This window comes from Zonotrichia leucophrys, chromosome 1A (genome assembly GCF_028769735.1).
Source record: "Zonotrichia leucophrys gambelii isolate GWCS_2022_RI chromosome 1A, RI_Zleu_2.0, whole genome shotgun sequence".
NCBI classification, from domain to species: domain Eukaryota; kingdom Metazoa; phylum Chordata; class Aves; order Passeriformes; family Passerellidae; genus Zonotrichia; species Zonotrichia leucophrys.
This window is the reverse complement of record NC_088170.1, coordinates 24877977-24895360: the sequence shown is the minus strand read 5'-3', so window position 1 is coordinate 24895360 and position 17384 is coordinate 24877977. Positions and strand designations below refer to the sequence as shown.

Sequence of the window (17384 nt, the reverse complement as noted above, 5' to 3'; positions counted from 1 at the left end):
TTCCTATAATAAAAATGAAAGAGAAAACAGTCATAACTGAATTTCACATGCAACAAAAAGAAGCTCACTGAAGGCACACCAAGTGAATAGCTATGCAGTATCTGTAACATGACTGACTCTAACATTGCCATAAAGGGCAATGCTGTTCAGAGAAAACAAACTTGGTTTATACACAGCGTGTATATTAATTTTTTCTTTTTGTAAAAGCTTTATCGGCACAGCAAATTAACATTTTATCCTAGCTGAAGACCACCATAACTTCCTCCTAATGAAGGCAATACCATCCATAACCTTGCTCTGAACCCAGGCACTAGGGACACTGCTGGCTTTTGAGGTTCAGCAGCAGCCACCCTCACCACATTTTATGTTCTTTGCTGTGACCTCCAATGTGGGCAAAGTGTGTGAACTGAAATCCTGTCTTCAAAGAGTACATCTTAGATAGAATTCTTCTCCAAAATTTTAGTCAACACCAGAAAGTACTGAAAAATACCACTTCTTTTTTCTTTTTTCTTTTTTTTTTTAATCAGTGTGTCCTTCCATCTGCTGTCCCCATGCACTGGAGCACAGCTCTAAAGGTCAGAAGGAAAATTATCTTGTTTCAGGAAAATGCTTTTCTCTAGCACTGATCACTTAGATATCCCAGGAGCAACAGACACCCTCTCTCTCCCTGCACCGACCACTCACAGCTGCTTACACTCAGAGGGAGACTCAGGCCCTGAAGCAGAGAGCAAAGAGCCCATGTCTCCCTTCTCCTGGCAACTCCCACAACTTGGGAAGAAAACTATCTGATCCAAATGCTCCAGGAACATAAAGCAGAGCAGAAAGATGGAAAGGAGATAATATAGCCTAACAGGAATTTGCAGAGCACCAACGTTATATGGGGCAAAAATCCACCAGCACACATGATGTGTAGCTGCATTATGTTCAGCCTTGCCAATGTTCTGCTTTCAAAAACGTAATAGTTAAACTGTAGAACTGTAGATAAACCAAATACCCTCACTGCGTCTGTAGATCAGCTTGTTGCATACCAGGACAGCACTGTGGTCTCATTTGTAGCAGAGCTGGACTCTGTGACTGATCCTGATGTGACATCTGTTCCTAATATCTCAAGTGGTTAATAATGCTAAACATTTTAACAGAGTATCTTCTTGGGTTTCAAAACAGATATCCAAATTTCATGGCTCTTTTTCATTTTACTCACATTGGTCCAATTTCCCTTCAGATGTACAGGCACTCCATACTCATTAATCTCTTTAAAGAAATATTAGTTGAATGATCAACATTTTCTGGAGGCTCACCTTGGTGTCCTCACAGGCAGAGCAGCTGCCACACAGTTGACAATGATGGCAGTGGAAGCTGTGCTTTGAACACAAAATTTCTTCTGACCACTAAGAGCTAAGACTTGGGAGTTTTGCATACTTCACACCTATGTAAATTTTAACTTCAATTTCTCTGTGCCTAGATCTCCACCCTAGCAGCATGCCTTTTTTCCCTATGACATTTCTGTCCTCTGCATTAACTGCTGGTGATGCACCCTGACACCACACTGGATGACATTTAAGAAAATTGAATGTAGCAATTAGGAACTGGCTACAAAGCAAATGAGAAGTATATGAAACTACTGAACAAAAGAACAATTCAGTTAGCATGGTCCACCTTGTGAACTGAATCAGATATTGTCCTATATAGAAAACACTGGGTACTTGCATAATTTAAAAAAGTGATAAAGATGCACACACAGGAAAAAATGAAAAAGAATGGAAAAATAAAATTAACTTCAGCATTTCTCAAAAACTTTACATTTAAATTATGCAACTTCAAACACAATTTTCCTTTAAGCATTAGCATTTTGCTACACACAGTATACTCAAATACCCTTGGAGTCAGAGGAAGAATTTCCATTTTTGGAGTGATACTCAAGTCTGGCCCTTACTATGCTATTCGTCTTTAACATTTTGAAAGGAAAAAAATATTGTGACACAAAAACTTATGGAAGTTTCTTATGCAAGAAACAGACCTACTGTCTTTTACTGACCTGTGCAAGTCAAAGTCTATAGGAATTCAGCTCATAACACTGAATTCATTTAACAAATGTAAACTAAAATCCAGAGTGATGTAAATTAGAAGCAAAAGAAATGCTGAGGGGGGAAAAAAGGTGAAAGATGCTAACAATCTTATATGACATGCACTGTAGAAAAAGTGATGCCAGCTCCTATGAGATTTCCTATGATTTCTGAAGTCCTCCCTTTAACATGCTCAAGTTCTCCAGCTGACAATTCTCAGACAAAGGGACTGGTAACAACTACCTCAGACAGTTAATTGCCAGAACATCTATGGTGATACCTTGATGTTCACTAAGGTCATACACTCTGCTTTTCTAAACCAGAGGAGGTGGGTGCAGAATCAGCTGAAAAGTACTTTACTCAACACCTAGTAAATGCACCAGCTACAACACCAGAGGTACTGTAGATGTAAAGATGCTCCTCCTGGGTGGCAAAAGTTACATCCTTTGACTAAGCAAAAGAAGACTCCAGGCAGTTCCATGTGCACTGTTGATCTGCAGGTAGCATTGCACTTTACTGCTTCACTGACCTCGATCCTAAGATGCCTGATTTTTTGTTTGTCTTTGCAGATTTTTTATGTTTTTACAGAAAATTCTTGAAAAGAATTCTCTAATGATGTCTCATTAAAGACAGCAAACAACTAACTGTAATGAATTGATAAGAAAGATATAATAAATAGGTATTACTTGGGTACACTGTTTAATACACTATGTAAAAAATAGATTATCATATAATACCATGGAAATAGATGAAAATATTCCATGCATTACTATTTCGTGCACATGGTAGGTGTCTAAAAAACAGGAAAAAGCAGTGTGGATGAAAGGAAGTTTAAATAGCCAGCAATATGATACTAGAAGTGACTGAAATCTGAACCTTGCTGTATTTAATAGCCTGAACACCACACTTCCCCAGACAGCTCCTGTGAAAGGCCAACTAATTTGTTCCAATACAGTGGCCATTCTACAGCACCAAAAGAGACAGTGTCTACCCAAAGCACTGTATGAAAATCCCTCCAAATGTACAGTGTAAAGCCTAAAAAGTAGTTAATTTATCACAGAAGCAGAGATTCCTACGGTAACTAATTCAAACTGCTGATGATGCACTAAATCAGAGTGAATGATGAACACATACATAGCAGCAAGTGAAGTTCAAAAGGATACAGATCTATGTGATCAATGAGCTGTCACACAGCAAATGAAATGCAGTGTTGACAAACCTACAGTAATAGAGATGAAGCTCCAAAATAATCAAACCAAATATAAGAAAATAAACCAGTGCAGAAATATATCTCATTACAGCACTGGAGGTGCCTTTTAAAACATATCTACCAAACATTCAAATCACTGGTACTTCTCTCTCTATTTAATTTGAAAAGAATAAAAACCAAGCACTGATTACTTGAAGAGATGCATTGTCGTAACGCAGTAAAATCTTCCCAAAAATGCAATCCAGTGACACCAGACATGTAAGAAACCATTTGTTTCAGGCACAGAGTTGGAACAACAGCCCACAGAAGAAAATCTCACACAGACCTAGTATCGTATTGCACATTAGCACCCTGAGTGATGACTGAATGATAAAGCCAACTTATGGCTTCTACATCTATCAATTTGTGCAGATCAGAAACATAATCAGAGCAAGTGGTGCTGACCAAGCCTCTTCATATACTAACCAACTTCTTACCTGATTAATAGCTTTTTGACTGAAAAGCAACACCATTTTGTAAGAAGAGTACTGGCATTCAGTGATGTGCACTTCTTGAATTTTCCTGGGGCATAAGAAACTGCACATCATGAAAGATGCCAGAGCCTTTACAAAGACATAAATCACCTGCTGTGAGAAGGAAGAATTTATTAGACATTTTCTACAAAAATAATAGCTGTAACTTTCTCATATGCAAGTGTTACCAGCTGTGGCTACTACTGTCATTATTCAATTATTCATTACAGCCAATAGAAATATATTCTCTTTTGCTTTTGCCTACAGAGTGGTACAGTGAGAATTTTTTGTCTGTAACTAAATCTCCTGTTTGAAATGCCATATAATTCAAGACATCATATCTTTGAAGGGCTTTTCAAAAATCCTGCCTTCACTAGTCTCTTGGATGCAGCTTTATTGTATAATCAAATGCCCTTTCAAGTATATTTACCATCATAGGAACAGTCCAGTTATTTTTGACAGATATGAATCTCTACAAAGACATCTACACTGTAAAAAAAAGCACTTCTACCAGAATTTTACTTCCTTTCAGACTCCTTAACAGAGCAGTTTGCTAAACTGTTACAGGTCAAATTCACATTTGTACATTTCCATCAGATTATATTTATTGGTAAAAAATATCCACCAAAGAACCTCATTCTCCTCCATCAACTTTTCTCTGCTTTTTAATGCAATTGATTGTTTTCTTTGACAAATAAAGGATTTTTCACCCCCAGCCTGTCTCCACCTGCTATTTTAAAAGTCCACATGCCAAGTGAGTAAGAAAAAACAAGCGATTAACAAATAAGGTAGCAATCCTATTTGCTTCTTGTTCTAAACCTTATTTTTTCCTCTCCCTAACCCAAAGTTAAGTTACACCTTGTCTGTTGTAGTGTCTCCTATATTAAAGCTCTAATTCTTTAGCTCTTAATAATATGATGAATCATGCCTTGATTTGGATGAAACCACAAACAAATCCAACACAAATAAAGAACTACCCATTTTTGTTTATGCTACTTTATAAGACCTCAGAATTACTCTTTTTTATCATCTGTTAAACACTTAAGGACATAGCTAACACATTAAAAAGAATTGAAATAATACTGGAAATCTAATAGAGTGGAGAGGTAACAATAGAGAAGGTTCCTGGAGTGTGTGGAAGTTAACTTCCAGACACAGCTGCTGAGCAAGACAACTAAATAAGCAGCCCTGCAGGAGCTCTTGTTTGTGAACAAAGACTGGTGGGTGACGTGATGATTGGAAGGCATCTTGGGCTCAGCAACTATGAAATGACAGTTTGAATTTTCAATTCTTGGAGAAATTAGGAGAGGAGTCAATAGAACTGCTACCTCGGCCTGTTTATGACACTCTTTGAGAGAGCCCTTTGGGCTTTTGCCTGAAGAGCAAAGGAGTCCACGAATGCTGAACATATTTAAGAAATCCTAAAGGTGCTGGAGCTGGCCATCCCCACATGCTGAAAGACAAGCCAGTGGGGAAGACCATCAGCCTGGCTGCACAGAGAGCTTTGTCTGGAGCTCAGATAACAAAAACAAGTTTATGACCTTTGGAAGAAGGGGCAAGCAACTCAGGAGGACTACAAGGGCATTGTGAGGTTATGCAGGCAGAAAACTTGAAGAGTCAATGCCAAAGTAGAACTTTAGACACTGCTGTAAAACACATTAAAAATATGTTTCTATAAATACATTAGCAACAGAAGGAGGGCTGAGAATTTCCATTCTTGGCAGAATATGGGAATTACATTGTGACAAAGAATGAGGAAAAGGCTGGGGCACTTAATGCCTTCTTAGTCTCAGTCTTTCATATTAAGACCAATTGTTCATTGGGTACCCAGCCCCCTGAGCTGGACAACAGAGACAGAGAGCAGAATTAAAGCACCAAACATCTGAGGGAAAATGGCTGGCAGTCTTTTACACCACTTAGATACACAGAAGTCTATTGGAAAGGACAGGATCCATGCAAGGGTCCTGAGGGAGCTGGCAGCAGTACCCACCAAGTCACTTTCCATCATTTACCAGTAGTTCTGGCTCACTGGGTAAGTCCTAGACAACCAGAGGTGGGCAATGTGACACCCACTTACAAGAAGGGCTGGAAGGATGTTCTGAGGAATGACAGGCCTGTCAGCCTGACCTCAGTGCCAGGGAAGGTCATGGAGCAGATTGTCTTGAGTGCCATCAAATGGCAGATGCAAGACAACCAGGGCGTCAGGCCCAGCCAGCATGCTGTAAGAAAGGTCCTGTTTGACCTACCTGACCCCTTCCTGTGACCTGCTTTGTAGATGAGGGAAAGGCCATGGATTTTGTCTACCTAAACTTACTAAAGATTTTGACACCTTTTCCCACAGCATTCTCCTGGAAAAACTGGCTGTGTAGGTCTTTTAGAACTCAGTTACTCAGCAAGCCATTAGAATGACACAGGAGGAATGAACCATCAAGTGCATTTTCAGAATATTTGTTATCTGAAGAGATTTACAAATATTAGTAGTATTCAATTTTGCCATTCTACAGAAATGACATTTAGTTGAATATCAGAGTTCCATGTTAAAACAGGATTCAAGGGAACATAATTCAAAAACCCAAATGATGGTACCAAGCTAAAGAGCTAAAATGCCTAAACCAGTGCATACCCCAGAAAGGGTAAATTAAACCTCCGGTTTCCCTTGTCATTAGCAAAGATATGGCCCCCCAAATATACAGTGCAGGAACAGTATTTTGTTAGATTTGCAAAATGCAAAAAATTAAATGACTGACAGATATTTCCAACTGTATAATTTGTAGCTTATGAAAAACTTATGAACTTCATGTTTTATTTTGTTCAGCTTGAAAACATACTCATGGAAAATCTCTATCTGGATTTCAAACTGGTTTTAGTTAAAATCATCATCTTCCTACTGAACTGATGCCGAGACTTGTACTAGCCAGACTTTCACAGTTAGATTTTTCATAGACTTTCATTAGGAAACAGAATGGTTTCTATTCAGAGCCAAACTAGTGAAAAGCAGAAATAATAAGAAACCATTCAAATCAAAAACCAAAGCTCCATTACAACTTTATGGTAATTATGATTAATCCCTGCATAGCTATTCTTTGATCTGAGCTTTTTTCTCAGTCTATTTCAAGATAACTTGCACACTGTTATTTCTCAGGCAAATGTAGAAGAAAACAGAAAAACACAGTTTAAGATGTACACACTAAAACTTTTCCTTTCTAAAACCCTGAGTGACATACTCCACTGGGAAAAAGTGCTACTGAAATCTTCTATGAACAGATCTGTCCAAACAGAAGTTTCTGGCTGGAATATGGAGTTTGCTAGACTAAGGACAGAAGTCTTACTGTGTTAAATGACATGATGGTTTTACCCTTGACATACACAAGCCTTTATGAAGGAAATTTCTGATTTAAAGAGTTCTCATCTGGATGAGAAATTTATCTAATAGATCTGACCTGGTGTTACAATTAATCAAATGATCAAGCTGGTCCCATGAGTAAGTTATGCTACAAACCCTGATTGTACTGTAGATTCTCCAAAAAGCTGCATTTCCTCAGCAAGTTTCCTTTCATTGCCTTTGCATGGAAAATACCTGTCTGACATGACCAATGCATTGATTTAATTTTTGGTTTATATTTTATCTTCCAATTTATTTTGGTTAGAGGTAGAATTATTCTGTTAAAAAATGACCTGATCCTAGATGTAGTTTATTTAAATTTCAAAATGAAAAGCTTACTAAGAACAGATAAGATTGATTACTCCTTCCAACTTAGCATAATTGTATTTCAGGTGAACATCAATTTACTTTAAAGGACACTTCTAAGTAGCAGGCTGTATCATACATAATTCATCAATCACAGCTGCCTGTAACATGATTTATTCAAGCAGATTTCAATAGAATAGAGGGAATTGCATTGTTTTTTTATGCTTTGGCTTGTTTGTTTTTAAATAGTTTACGAAACACTCTTTGTCCTGAATTATTGCTGAAAGGAGTTCATCCTTGGTAATCAGCATGTTGAATTTCTTTCTCTTTCCATAGAAATGTTACCTCTTCAAATTTCTTTTAAAAGACAGAGTGAGTTTTCAAAACATCGTTAAGGCAGAGAGCACTCCATGCTTATTGAAGGTAAAAATAAAGCTCAAGGAGGAAAGCATGGCAAAATATTTATCTGAAAAGCATTATTCATTTTAGGGCTGTTTATTTTCCAGCTGGCTTATATTGTTATTCTTTGTTAGACCAGCAGTGAAACACAGGTGAAGAGAAGTAGTTACTTCCTCAGCTAGTCCTTCACATATTTGTCATATGGATAAAGTGTCATTTATGTGGCACTCTACACAAAACTGTATGCCAGTTGAAGTACAATCACTTCATACATCAAGAAATATAGGTGAAACTGCATCTTCAATCAAATTCAGCTTCAGGGACATGGTGGTACTTCAGATGGTCCTAAGGTAAAGAAACATTTCCAGAAATTGATGCAAATATAGCTTTGAAAGAAAAAAGAGGGAGCAAGAGAAACTGCTAGAAACACATATCTACACAAAGATGGAAATGCCTTTACTTACTTGTAAGCCCATTTGAAACACAGAGTGCCCCATAAAGCTAGCCAGCATTCGAATCAGAGCTGCACCCTATGGGAAATAATAGAGAAACAAAGTTACCAGTTTTGAATTCCAATATAACACAATAAATACACTCAGAAGGAGGCATTTCCACCCAACACTAATATGCCTGAAACCTGTAACTTATACAATGTTTATTTCTGCTAGAATGAGAGAGAGAGAGAGAGAGAGAGAGAGAGAGAGAAGACAATGCAAATGCTTACCAAAGTGAGGAGGCAAAGTGATAATAAGTGTTAATAAGTGATAATAAGCATTAATATCCTGCCCCATATGTTGAATAAGGCAAAGGTCAAACAACACACTCTCCCTACTGCTGTAGCATGCATGTGTCAGTTCCGCTGGTGACTGACCCCAACCCTTCTATGCACTCAACAGAAAGGCCCAGTTTTAACTGAGAGCAAATAAATAGTGTCAACTGCAAATTCTACCTCAGTGATTACCCACAGTACTTTTATCTCCATTACACTATTGTACATCAGGATTCAGTGATACTACTTCCCTTTGCAACACCTTCAAGATCTGGGGACTAAAAGCAAATAATTTCCATTAGAATTTTATAAGATGTGGATATATATATTTGACCTATTAATAGTCAGGTTATTTTCCAGACTATCGTGCAAAGATACTTGTACAGCACTCTTTCTCCACTTATAGCAGTTCTTAGCCTCTTCCTCTTCAGGCAAAGCATAGAGATCTAAAAGACAAGTGATTCTAAATCCCAGTACTTACTGCAAGAAGCAGACAGATACTTGCAAGAGCAGCTTTTTTTAACCATCCTTGTGTCTTCTCATACACTCTCAGAAACACAGTTGCTGTGTATTTTCCCTTTGCCCAAGTGCTCTATTTCAAGCAGAAATAACTTTGCAGATGTGACTATTTGGCTATAATATCTGATGTGACCATTTAGCTATAATATCCCACTTTACAATATAATTTCAAGACAACCAGTCTTCCAATCCAAATATATAAATGTTTTACTTAGTACTGATCACCATACAAGAGGGAGGACACTTGTGATTGCAAATCCATGAATTAAAGGCTTTAAGAAAACATGATGCTAGAACTCAACCACCTCATCTAGAGATGAAGGTCCATAAATTTGGTTAACACCTCAATCAGACAATAATAAAGAAAGAGGAAAGATTACATAGATTCAAAAATTTACAGATTATAAAGCCAAAATGATTTATATAACATTTGTTCTGCATTAATTCAGTAATTTAGGCAAAAAATCCTATGGTTTCTCTTTCCATTTTAGAAAATTCAAGATCAGAATAATGTTTCAGAGCACTATCTAATGTGTTACAACTACTGTTTACTCTCACAGTGAAACTACACACCTCTTTACTAATTGGAAGATATCTAGTTTCATTTACTTCAATTTATCTAGCTTCAGCTTTCAAAACATGACTCTATGTCTTTTCCTGCTAAATTAAAGTTCAGGATAGTTTGGAAATTTAACTTTTGTCCAATTTTTAGACCATTTTACACATGTTCCACTGATTTTTTTTATACAGTGACTATTTTTAAGTACTGAATGGATCTGTAATAAACAACACTTGAAATAATGACATAAATCAAAAATATTTGTAAATTATTAGTAAGTTGTAAGAAAACAAAGTCCTTCATATAGGCAGCAAAACCAAACACTATATAGGTTGCAGACTAACTGAGCTGCTTTTAGGAATTGAATAGCGAATAAACCAAAACATGATTTTTGCATTATTAACACTAGGGTATGTTGTCATGGTGGTATATAATCTTATTGGAAGACAAATCATGTCTGGAACACATTGCAGAATAGGAAGTAACACCTTTCAAAACAGATTATTACCTGTGCAGACAATACCATAGGTCAGGAAACATTATTGCCCTTATATTACTAGAGAAACAGATTGAGTGAAGTTCTCAGAGACATTTAAGCAGATAAACAGTAGATAAATCTGTTTAAGCAGATAAACAGAAGATTTTTTTTTTTTTAATCTCATAAATAGGTAAATCCTACTTAATCTGTAAGTAACTTGGTCAGGCAATCCAAAACATCTGTAGCAGAAACAAAAAACCCATGAAACATATCAGACAAAATCCTCAACAAAATGAAATTTTTCCATTCATCACACATCTTTTTTCCTACTCACTATTTAATATTCCAGTACGCCCTGGTTTCTTCCTCACAGTTAAACTTCACATAGTAACGAAAGGCATATACAAGCACCTTGACTCTACTGACTTCTGTAAAAAGTAAGCAAGCTAATAGAGTCTTTTTTTTTTCTATCCAGAGACCAAGAACTATAATGTACATGTAAAGAAATTACAGAATTCCCCTCACAGGTAACATTTAGACACATGTTGGATGGCTGGTCATATTATACAGCAGACAAAATAAAACAGCAAGTAAAAACTGAATGGAGAGTCAAGGCACAAACATAGGACTATTCTCTCAAGATAGATTTCTTTTCACAGCTACTTTAGAAATACTTTCTACCAATTAATTACCTTCAGGAAACTCAGAAACCCTACTTAGAGCTTACAGACCAATAGGCTTGTCACAATTCTGCCATCTTCCCCACTCAGGGAAAGCAAATGCTTTCTTGACTTGTTTCAGGAAGGGAATGGATTCAAAAAAGCAAGAGAACCTTAAGAGCGGCAAAAGTGTCTTTGAGAGATGGGAAAAGAAACACAAAAAGAGCAAATGAAGTCCTTGGTGTGGAGGGCAAAGAAATGGGAGGAAACCATTCATTTCATCTTTCCTGAACTTTTGAGAGCAGGCAGAACAGAGAACCATAATACATTCATAAGAAGCACAGAAGCTCTCCAGACATTCACAGCTCTGGAAAGCAGAGCAGGATAAGGCAGCAAACACTGGCACTCTGACTAGGGAGGAAGCAAAACAGGTTTGCAGGCAGAAGTACAAAAAGCAAGAGGTATAGAGAGTAACTGGCATAAAGAAGAGTGGCTTACTGAAAGGAGAAGCTTGGAAGATGACCCTAAACAGAGGGAGGTGGGAGGTGCAGAAGGTATGTGCAGTAAGTTCAGTTACAGGAAAAACAGAATACATAGATGGAGTGCCATACCTTCCGAAAGCTTCTTGACCTAGACCTAAACCTACAGAAAAATCCCAACAAATCTGTCCTGCTGAAGTTGATGCTCTTTGGAACCTACCAGCATCACTCTCTGAACACCCTCACATGCAAGGAGCCTGCTCCCCACTTGAATCTCAGAGCCACTTCTGTTTCGCCAACCTTTGTCCAATAGAGGAACAAACAACACAGGATGTCTTGAGAAGCGAACTTGCCTCTCCTGCTGGGCAGAATGACTGTTTATTGATGATTTAAGTGCTTTCCTCCAGGCAGTGGATGACTCAGTACCTTGTCAAGAGGTAAAGCACACTGGTTTAAGAGGTCTAGTGGAAAGCAATTCTTTCCTATTCAAAAAACGTACCTAGTCCCTGTCAGTGTAAAATCTGACTTGCCTTAAGCCATTGTACCCTATCTTAATTTGTCTATCCAGACAAATACACTAGCTATTCATCCAATGATTAATGGCATTACCTGGGTCTGGTGAAGCACTGCTCATTAGCAGATCTCACTAAGATTAATGCCAATATTCTGCAAATTAAAAGGAAACTGTGGCACACCCTAGTGAAATCACTTGCCAAAGATCACCCAGATCCTCATATAACCTATACGCTCCTTGTATAACCTATGATACAGCTGAAGCTTTCTCAGCCTCAGCATTGATATTCCACTGCTATAGGAAAGGAAAGTAGAACATGTTGGCTACTTCAAGGAAATTAGGTACATGGAGCTGTTTTTTGCAAAGTGCTCTTGGGAAAAGGCTCACTCATGGACAGTTAGCCAACACTGCCTGAAGGGATGAAAGTTTATGTACTTTCTTCCCCTGAAGAAACTTGGATACTCACAACATGGTAAAGACATGCTATAACCAAACTTAGAAGAATTTCTTTGTACGCAAACTGAACATGTCTTTGAAATCTAAAAAATGCAGATCTGAGCTAAGGTATTCAGTCCAATTTTCTCCATGTAGCCTAATTCTCTCCATGCCAACACAAAATAATGTGATTTTATCCTTGATCCCAGATTAGTTTTAACTAATTTTTAAAGACCCACTTCTACATCTTGATCCTCTTATGTCGTTACAGATCACAATTACTGTAAATCAATTTAATTCTACAACTTATTGAATATCTCAATTTTATTATACTTGAAATTCCTTAATTAATTGTTTCACTTGCAACTTACATCTTGTAAAAGTTTTTTAATACAAACAATAGTACTGAATGGAATTTTATTTAACAGGAAACAAACTAAGCCTTATGCATGAACCCACAAGAACATGACTACTACTACTACAATACAGTACTGCGACAGAGCCACACAGGAAGTGATACACTTGATTCAATGCAGGTATTTGTAGTACCTGTGACTATAATCACTTTAGCTGTTTAGACTTCCCTTACACTTGATGGGCTTTACGAGTCACCTCTGGATGCACTTTAGCTAATCTTAAAGTAAACCTCAGGTGGGAGGAATTGTACTCTAAAAGCACTCACCTCTTGTAATTCACTCAAAAGCAGGCTTGAGTGACTAGCTCATATGTACACATCTGTGCCGTAGACATCTAAAGTGCAGTGAGATTCATTCAACTGCACTGTCCAAAAAGACCATACAGAGATTGATTCCCTGTTCTGGGGGAACTCCTGAATTGTGGAGGTACAAAACCAGTGTGATCCTTTCATATATATAGTCAAATAACAAATATCATCTCTCACTTTATTCTACACACCATACACTTTTACTTAAGAAGACTAGGAAGGGTAGGTATTCAACAGAAAGCCCCGGAGAGAGGGCAGAGTGCCTGCTAGCTGAAGGTAGATGCTCTATACTGAACAGAAAGCAAAGAAGAGCACTTGAAATAAAGAACTGGTGAAGCAGTTGCAGGGAAGGGAACAATAAAAAAATCAGCAAACCAGCACATAGGGTTATGCAGAAGGCAAGAGGCAGGGACAAGAGGCCGAATGTGAAGAGATACAAATAAGCTAGAAACTCCTTCAGCATTATTCTTTGAAGAACCAAAAATTATGTCATTATTCTAAAAAGTTCTCATGTGAGAAAAATGTCAGCAACACAAGCCAGAAATCGTGAACTACAGCTGATTTTCTTTGTAAGGGCAAAATAATTGATTGTTCTGAAAATGCATCAGAGTGGGGGAAGGAAGAGAGATCATAATAGGATGACCTGGAAAACACACAGCTCTTCCGTCCTTCTTTCTACAAAATTTTTCATTTTTTCCTTCAATATCAACTTCTATTTCTTTTTAGTTATGCTTTTGTGTGCTTCATTGTTTTTGTTTTAACCATAGGATTGAGATTCATCTATCTGAGTGCAAATACCTACATTGTAGCTAAGTGGTGCTTACTCAGTTGTACACAGCTGAGGCAGCTGCCTAGACCTCCTTTAAAGGCAAAGGAGAGAGAAGCAAGAACTTCAGTTCATCCTGATTCATCCAAAGACATACATCTAAAATAGGACAGATGAATTTCACCCTGAAGGTGCCTGTTAATCTTCACTGATGATACAGGGAGATGGGGGCTACTCAGTTGCAGGTGTCTACATGGTGACCATCTCAAGTGAGATGACATCAATCTCTCTGAAGATATTTTACCCTGTAAATTACAAAACATTAAAAATCATGAAAAAGTTAACAGTGGGAAAACACCTCCTCGAGTTTGCGAGGGCCAATACAGCATCATGCAGGCTTCCCTTTCAATTATCTCATGTAACACCAAGTATCAATCATAGTAATTAACACAGACCTCAATTTATCTCTTCTTCACTGAATGCCCACCTTGCCACCCTTCTTTAGGAATTAAAGCTGTTTGATTTAGTTCATAAAAATACTTTTGTGACCAAAAAACTAAAATCAGGAAGAATCCTGTTAGAAAACCATCCCCATGGCATCCAAGGTGCAAGCAGGGAGTGAGATGCTGAGGAGGGGAACATTGGACTACCAGAAAAAATTACATGACTGAGGTTCTAAACCAGAAATTTAATACATCAATTTTCCACAAAATCTCTACCCATCCATTTTGCTTCCTCTTCTCATTAAATAAACATAACCAAAAACTAAATACAGGTGATTTATTAACTTTCTTCTATTGTGCAGTAGTCAATTCAAAATCAGTCTTGATTAATATGCAGTAACACCACCTGTTTTTCAAATTCAGTGGGACACAAACAGAAGACCTACAATTATTTTTCTGTGTGCTGATAAACCTGCAATTCAGGATTAAGGTTACCTTCCCTCTAGCTAAGAGAAATAACTATAAATAACTATAACTAATTCTCTATAACTATAGAGAATGACTCTATCTTCTGCCTCAATTACACTAAATTTTATTCATACTGTTAGAGCTATTGTTATCAATAGTAAGTTCTTATAATCAGCTTCCTTTTCACTGATTAAAACAAGACTCAGATCACACACAGGCACACACAAAGGTATAATTCTTTCATAAAGACCTTCTGATTTAAGATGAGAATCAATGTACAAAATTTCATGGCTAGTACTATATACCTGATATATACTAGTATTAGTGGTTTTTAATTAATCAGGCACAGTACACACACTTTAAATAGTTCTTTCCTTAAATGATTCACCCTGAGCTATAGGTGGTGTGACTTGTCAAAAACTTTTTTAAAATCCATTGTCTTCTTACTCTCCCCTCCAGAACTCCAGCTGGATAGTAAGAACAAATTCCTCTTTGCAGCAGTGATGACTAGTCAAGACCAACATATTAATCCATGTCCTCACTTATCTTACCCTTTATACGCTACAGAGTTCCCATGTCACTGGAGAAGGAATACAAACTCACCAGCCTACAGCTCCCAAGCAATCCTCCGGCATATCTGGTTACCCTCAGAAGGTGCAAGTGGATGCCACTCAGATCTGCAGACTTTCTAACAACTAACAGTTCTTTTAGCTAGTGTGTCCCACACACATACCTCAAATTGGTGGTTTCTGCAACCTGTTACAAAGAATAAACTGGGCATGGGAATTAACCTGTTCTTCAGCAGAAACATCCAGCACGAAAATTCATTGCACTCCCCTGGTAGATCCTTAAAAATCTCAGTCCCCATTTTACACTTTGACCATTATATGGTCCCTCACTACATAAGCCAGAGCTTACAAACAGCTTATAAACCTGCTGCATACAGTCAGTCAGGCCTACACTAGCACACCAGAATCACCTCAGAACACAGAAAAACTTCCAAATTTTGGCTAATGTGTTTACAGACGGAAACATATCTTTTCTTCATGAAATACACAAAGAAGAATTTTCTTTTAGAACTGTGAATGTAATAGAAGCGGCATACAGGTTGTGGTTTTTTCTTTTAAATGTTGAACATATTTTTACAGTTCTCTGTCAAATAGAAGCCTAAGGATATCCACAATCAAATCAGCTTCTAAGTGAGTGAGTATCATTTCATTTCAGCTTAAATTTCTTAATTTCATACATTATTCTTTAGTTCTCAAAATCTGGGGCAATTCTGTGAGTCTAAGTTCATTTAAAATATTAGAAGAGCACGCTACCAAGCACTTATACAAAGAATGCATATTTGCACTTTAATTTTGCAATGTGAACACTAGCCAACAAGTAATATCCAAGTCACGTTTTTCAAAACAATCATTCTTTGTTGGTACTAAGCAACCACAGCTGGAAACCCCATGAAATTTAGCTTATTGGGAAAAAACACAGCATGAATTAAAGCAAAAGCATAATATACATCAAACACATAGCAAAAATGTGACATTTAAAAAAAGACTTACTTTAAAAAAAAAAAAAATGTGCTGCATCTTGGAGATATCTAACAGAAAAGAATTATGTTTTGACTAAGTCACACCTGTGGAATTTGCTCAAAGAAGAGCAGAGAGGTAGACAGAGGTACATGTATGTAAATGAATTATTTAAAAATTTGGTTAACTGAAGTAGTGTAACATGTTACACTACATGCAGTGCACTGAATTTACTGAATTCTCCTGTATGAACTGAACACTGGGTCCACTTTCAAACACAGGTATTGCATTTCAGCTGCATTTCCTTAAGCAAACACATTCACTGTAGGCTCTCCTTTTTTTTATTTTCCCACAAAGGGAGAAGTTCAGCCATTCCTCAGCTCCCACTCAGAAGGTTATGCTGAAATGTATTTTACTTTCCTACCTTTATCACCTGAACAGTCTTTTATCTTATGTGGCCTTACACTGACAATTATGGAACAAGAGTGTCCTATTCATGGCATCAGTTACAACATGATCCTGTTGCAGGCTCCAGAGAGATCTCTGCTAAAGCACTTCTATCAAGCTGTAACAGCAGAGATAATTGCAAAGGCTTCTCTGGAATTCTTCAGCTGTCTCTATCAAAACTATCTCATCTCTGAGAACTGCATAAGTACCCACTGAGAAATTCTTTTCAGGGAATTAATTAGATTGTATCATGAGTCACCAACACTAAATTCCTCTTTCATTTTCAGAAACTGAGCACTGTAATACAACAGCATAGCTATCTTCTGTATTCTCCAATGGCACCTCCAAATATTACAAGAAAAAATGAAGCTTAATGCAAGTGAATTTGATACATGCAAATGCTTCCTTATTCCATTAGGGTAACAGAACATACTTGTTTAAATGAGTAAACATGTGCTTATGATTTCCTCCCTGTGACAGAAATGTAAAATGTTTAACTTAATTCCAGAGGCTTTGTCTCTGGATAACCCACATAAAAGCCAAGGGAAGAAGTACAGAAGGAGATAGGTATATGCAGATCATGCAGCATACTGGTACCAAATGTCACAATATGAGACTATCCTGAGGGTCTTCACCCAGGCAATCATTCAGTGATGCACTGAAATACCTTAAGCACACAAGCAACCCAAACTAATTCCCCAGCCCTACACACATAAAGTTGAACAT

At 37.4% G+C, this 17384-nt stretch overlaps 1 protein-coding gene across 1 annotated transcript in view; it reads right to left on the bottom strand.

Annotated features, from left to right (window-relative positions):
* The window catches only part of TRHDE (thyrotropin releasing hormone degrading enzyme), a 210510-nt gene that overhangs the window by 87488 nt on the left and 105638 nt on the right, over positions 1–17384 (bottom strand). Inside the window, exon 7 of the mRNA XM_064701951.1 lies at positions 8337–8402. Within this exon, the coding sequence (XP_064558021.1) occupies positions 8337–8402 (66 nt within the window). The remainder of the gene's footprint in view (positions 1–8336; positions 8403–17384) is intronic.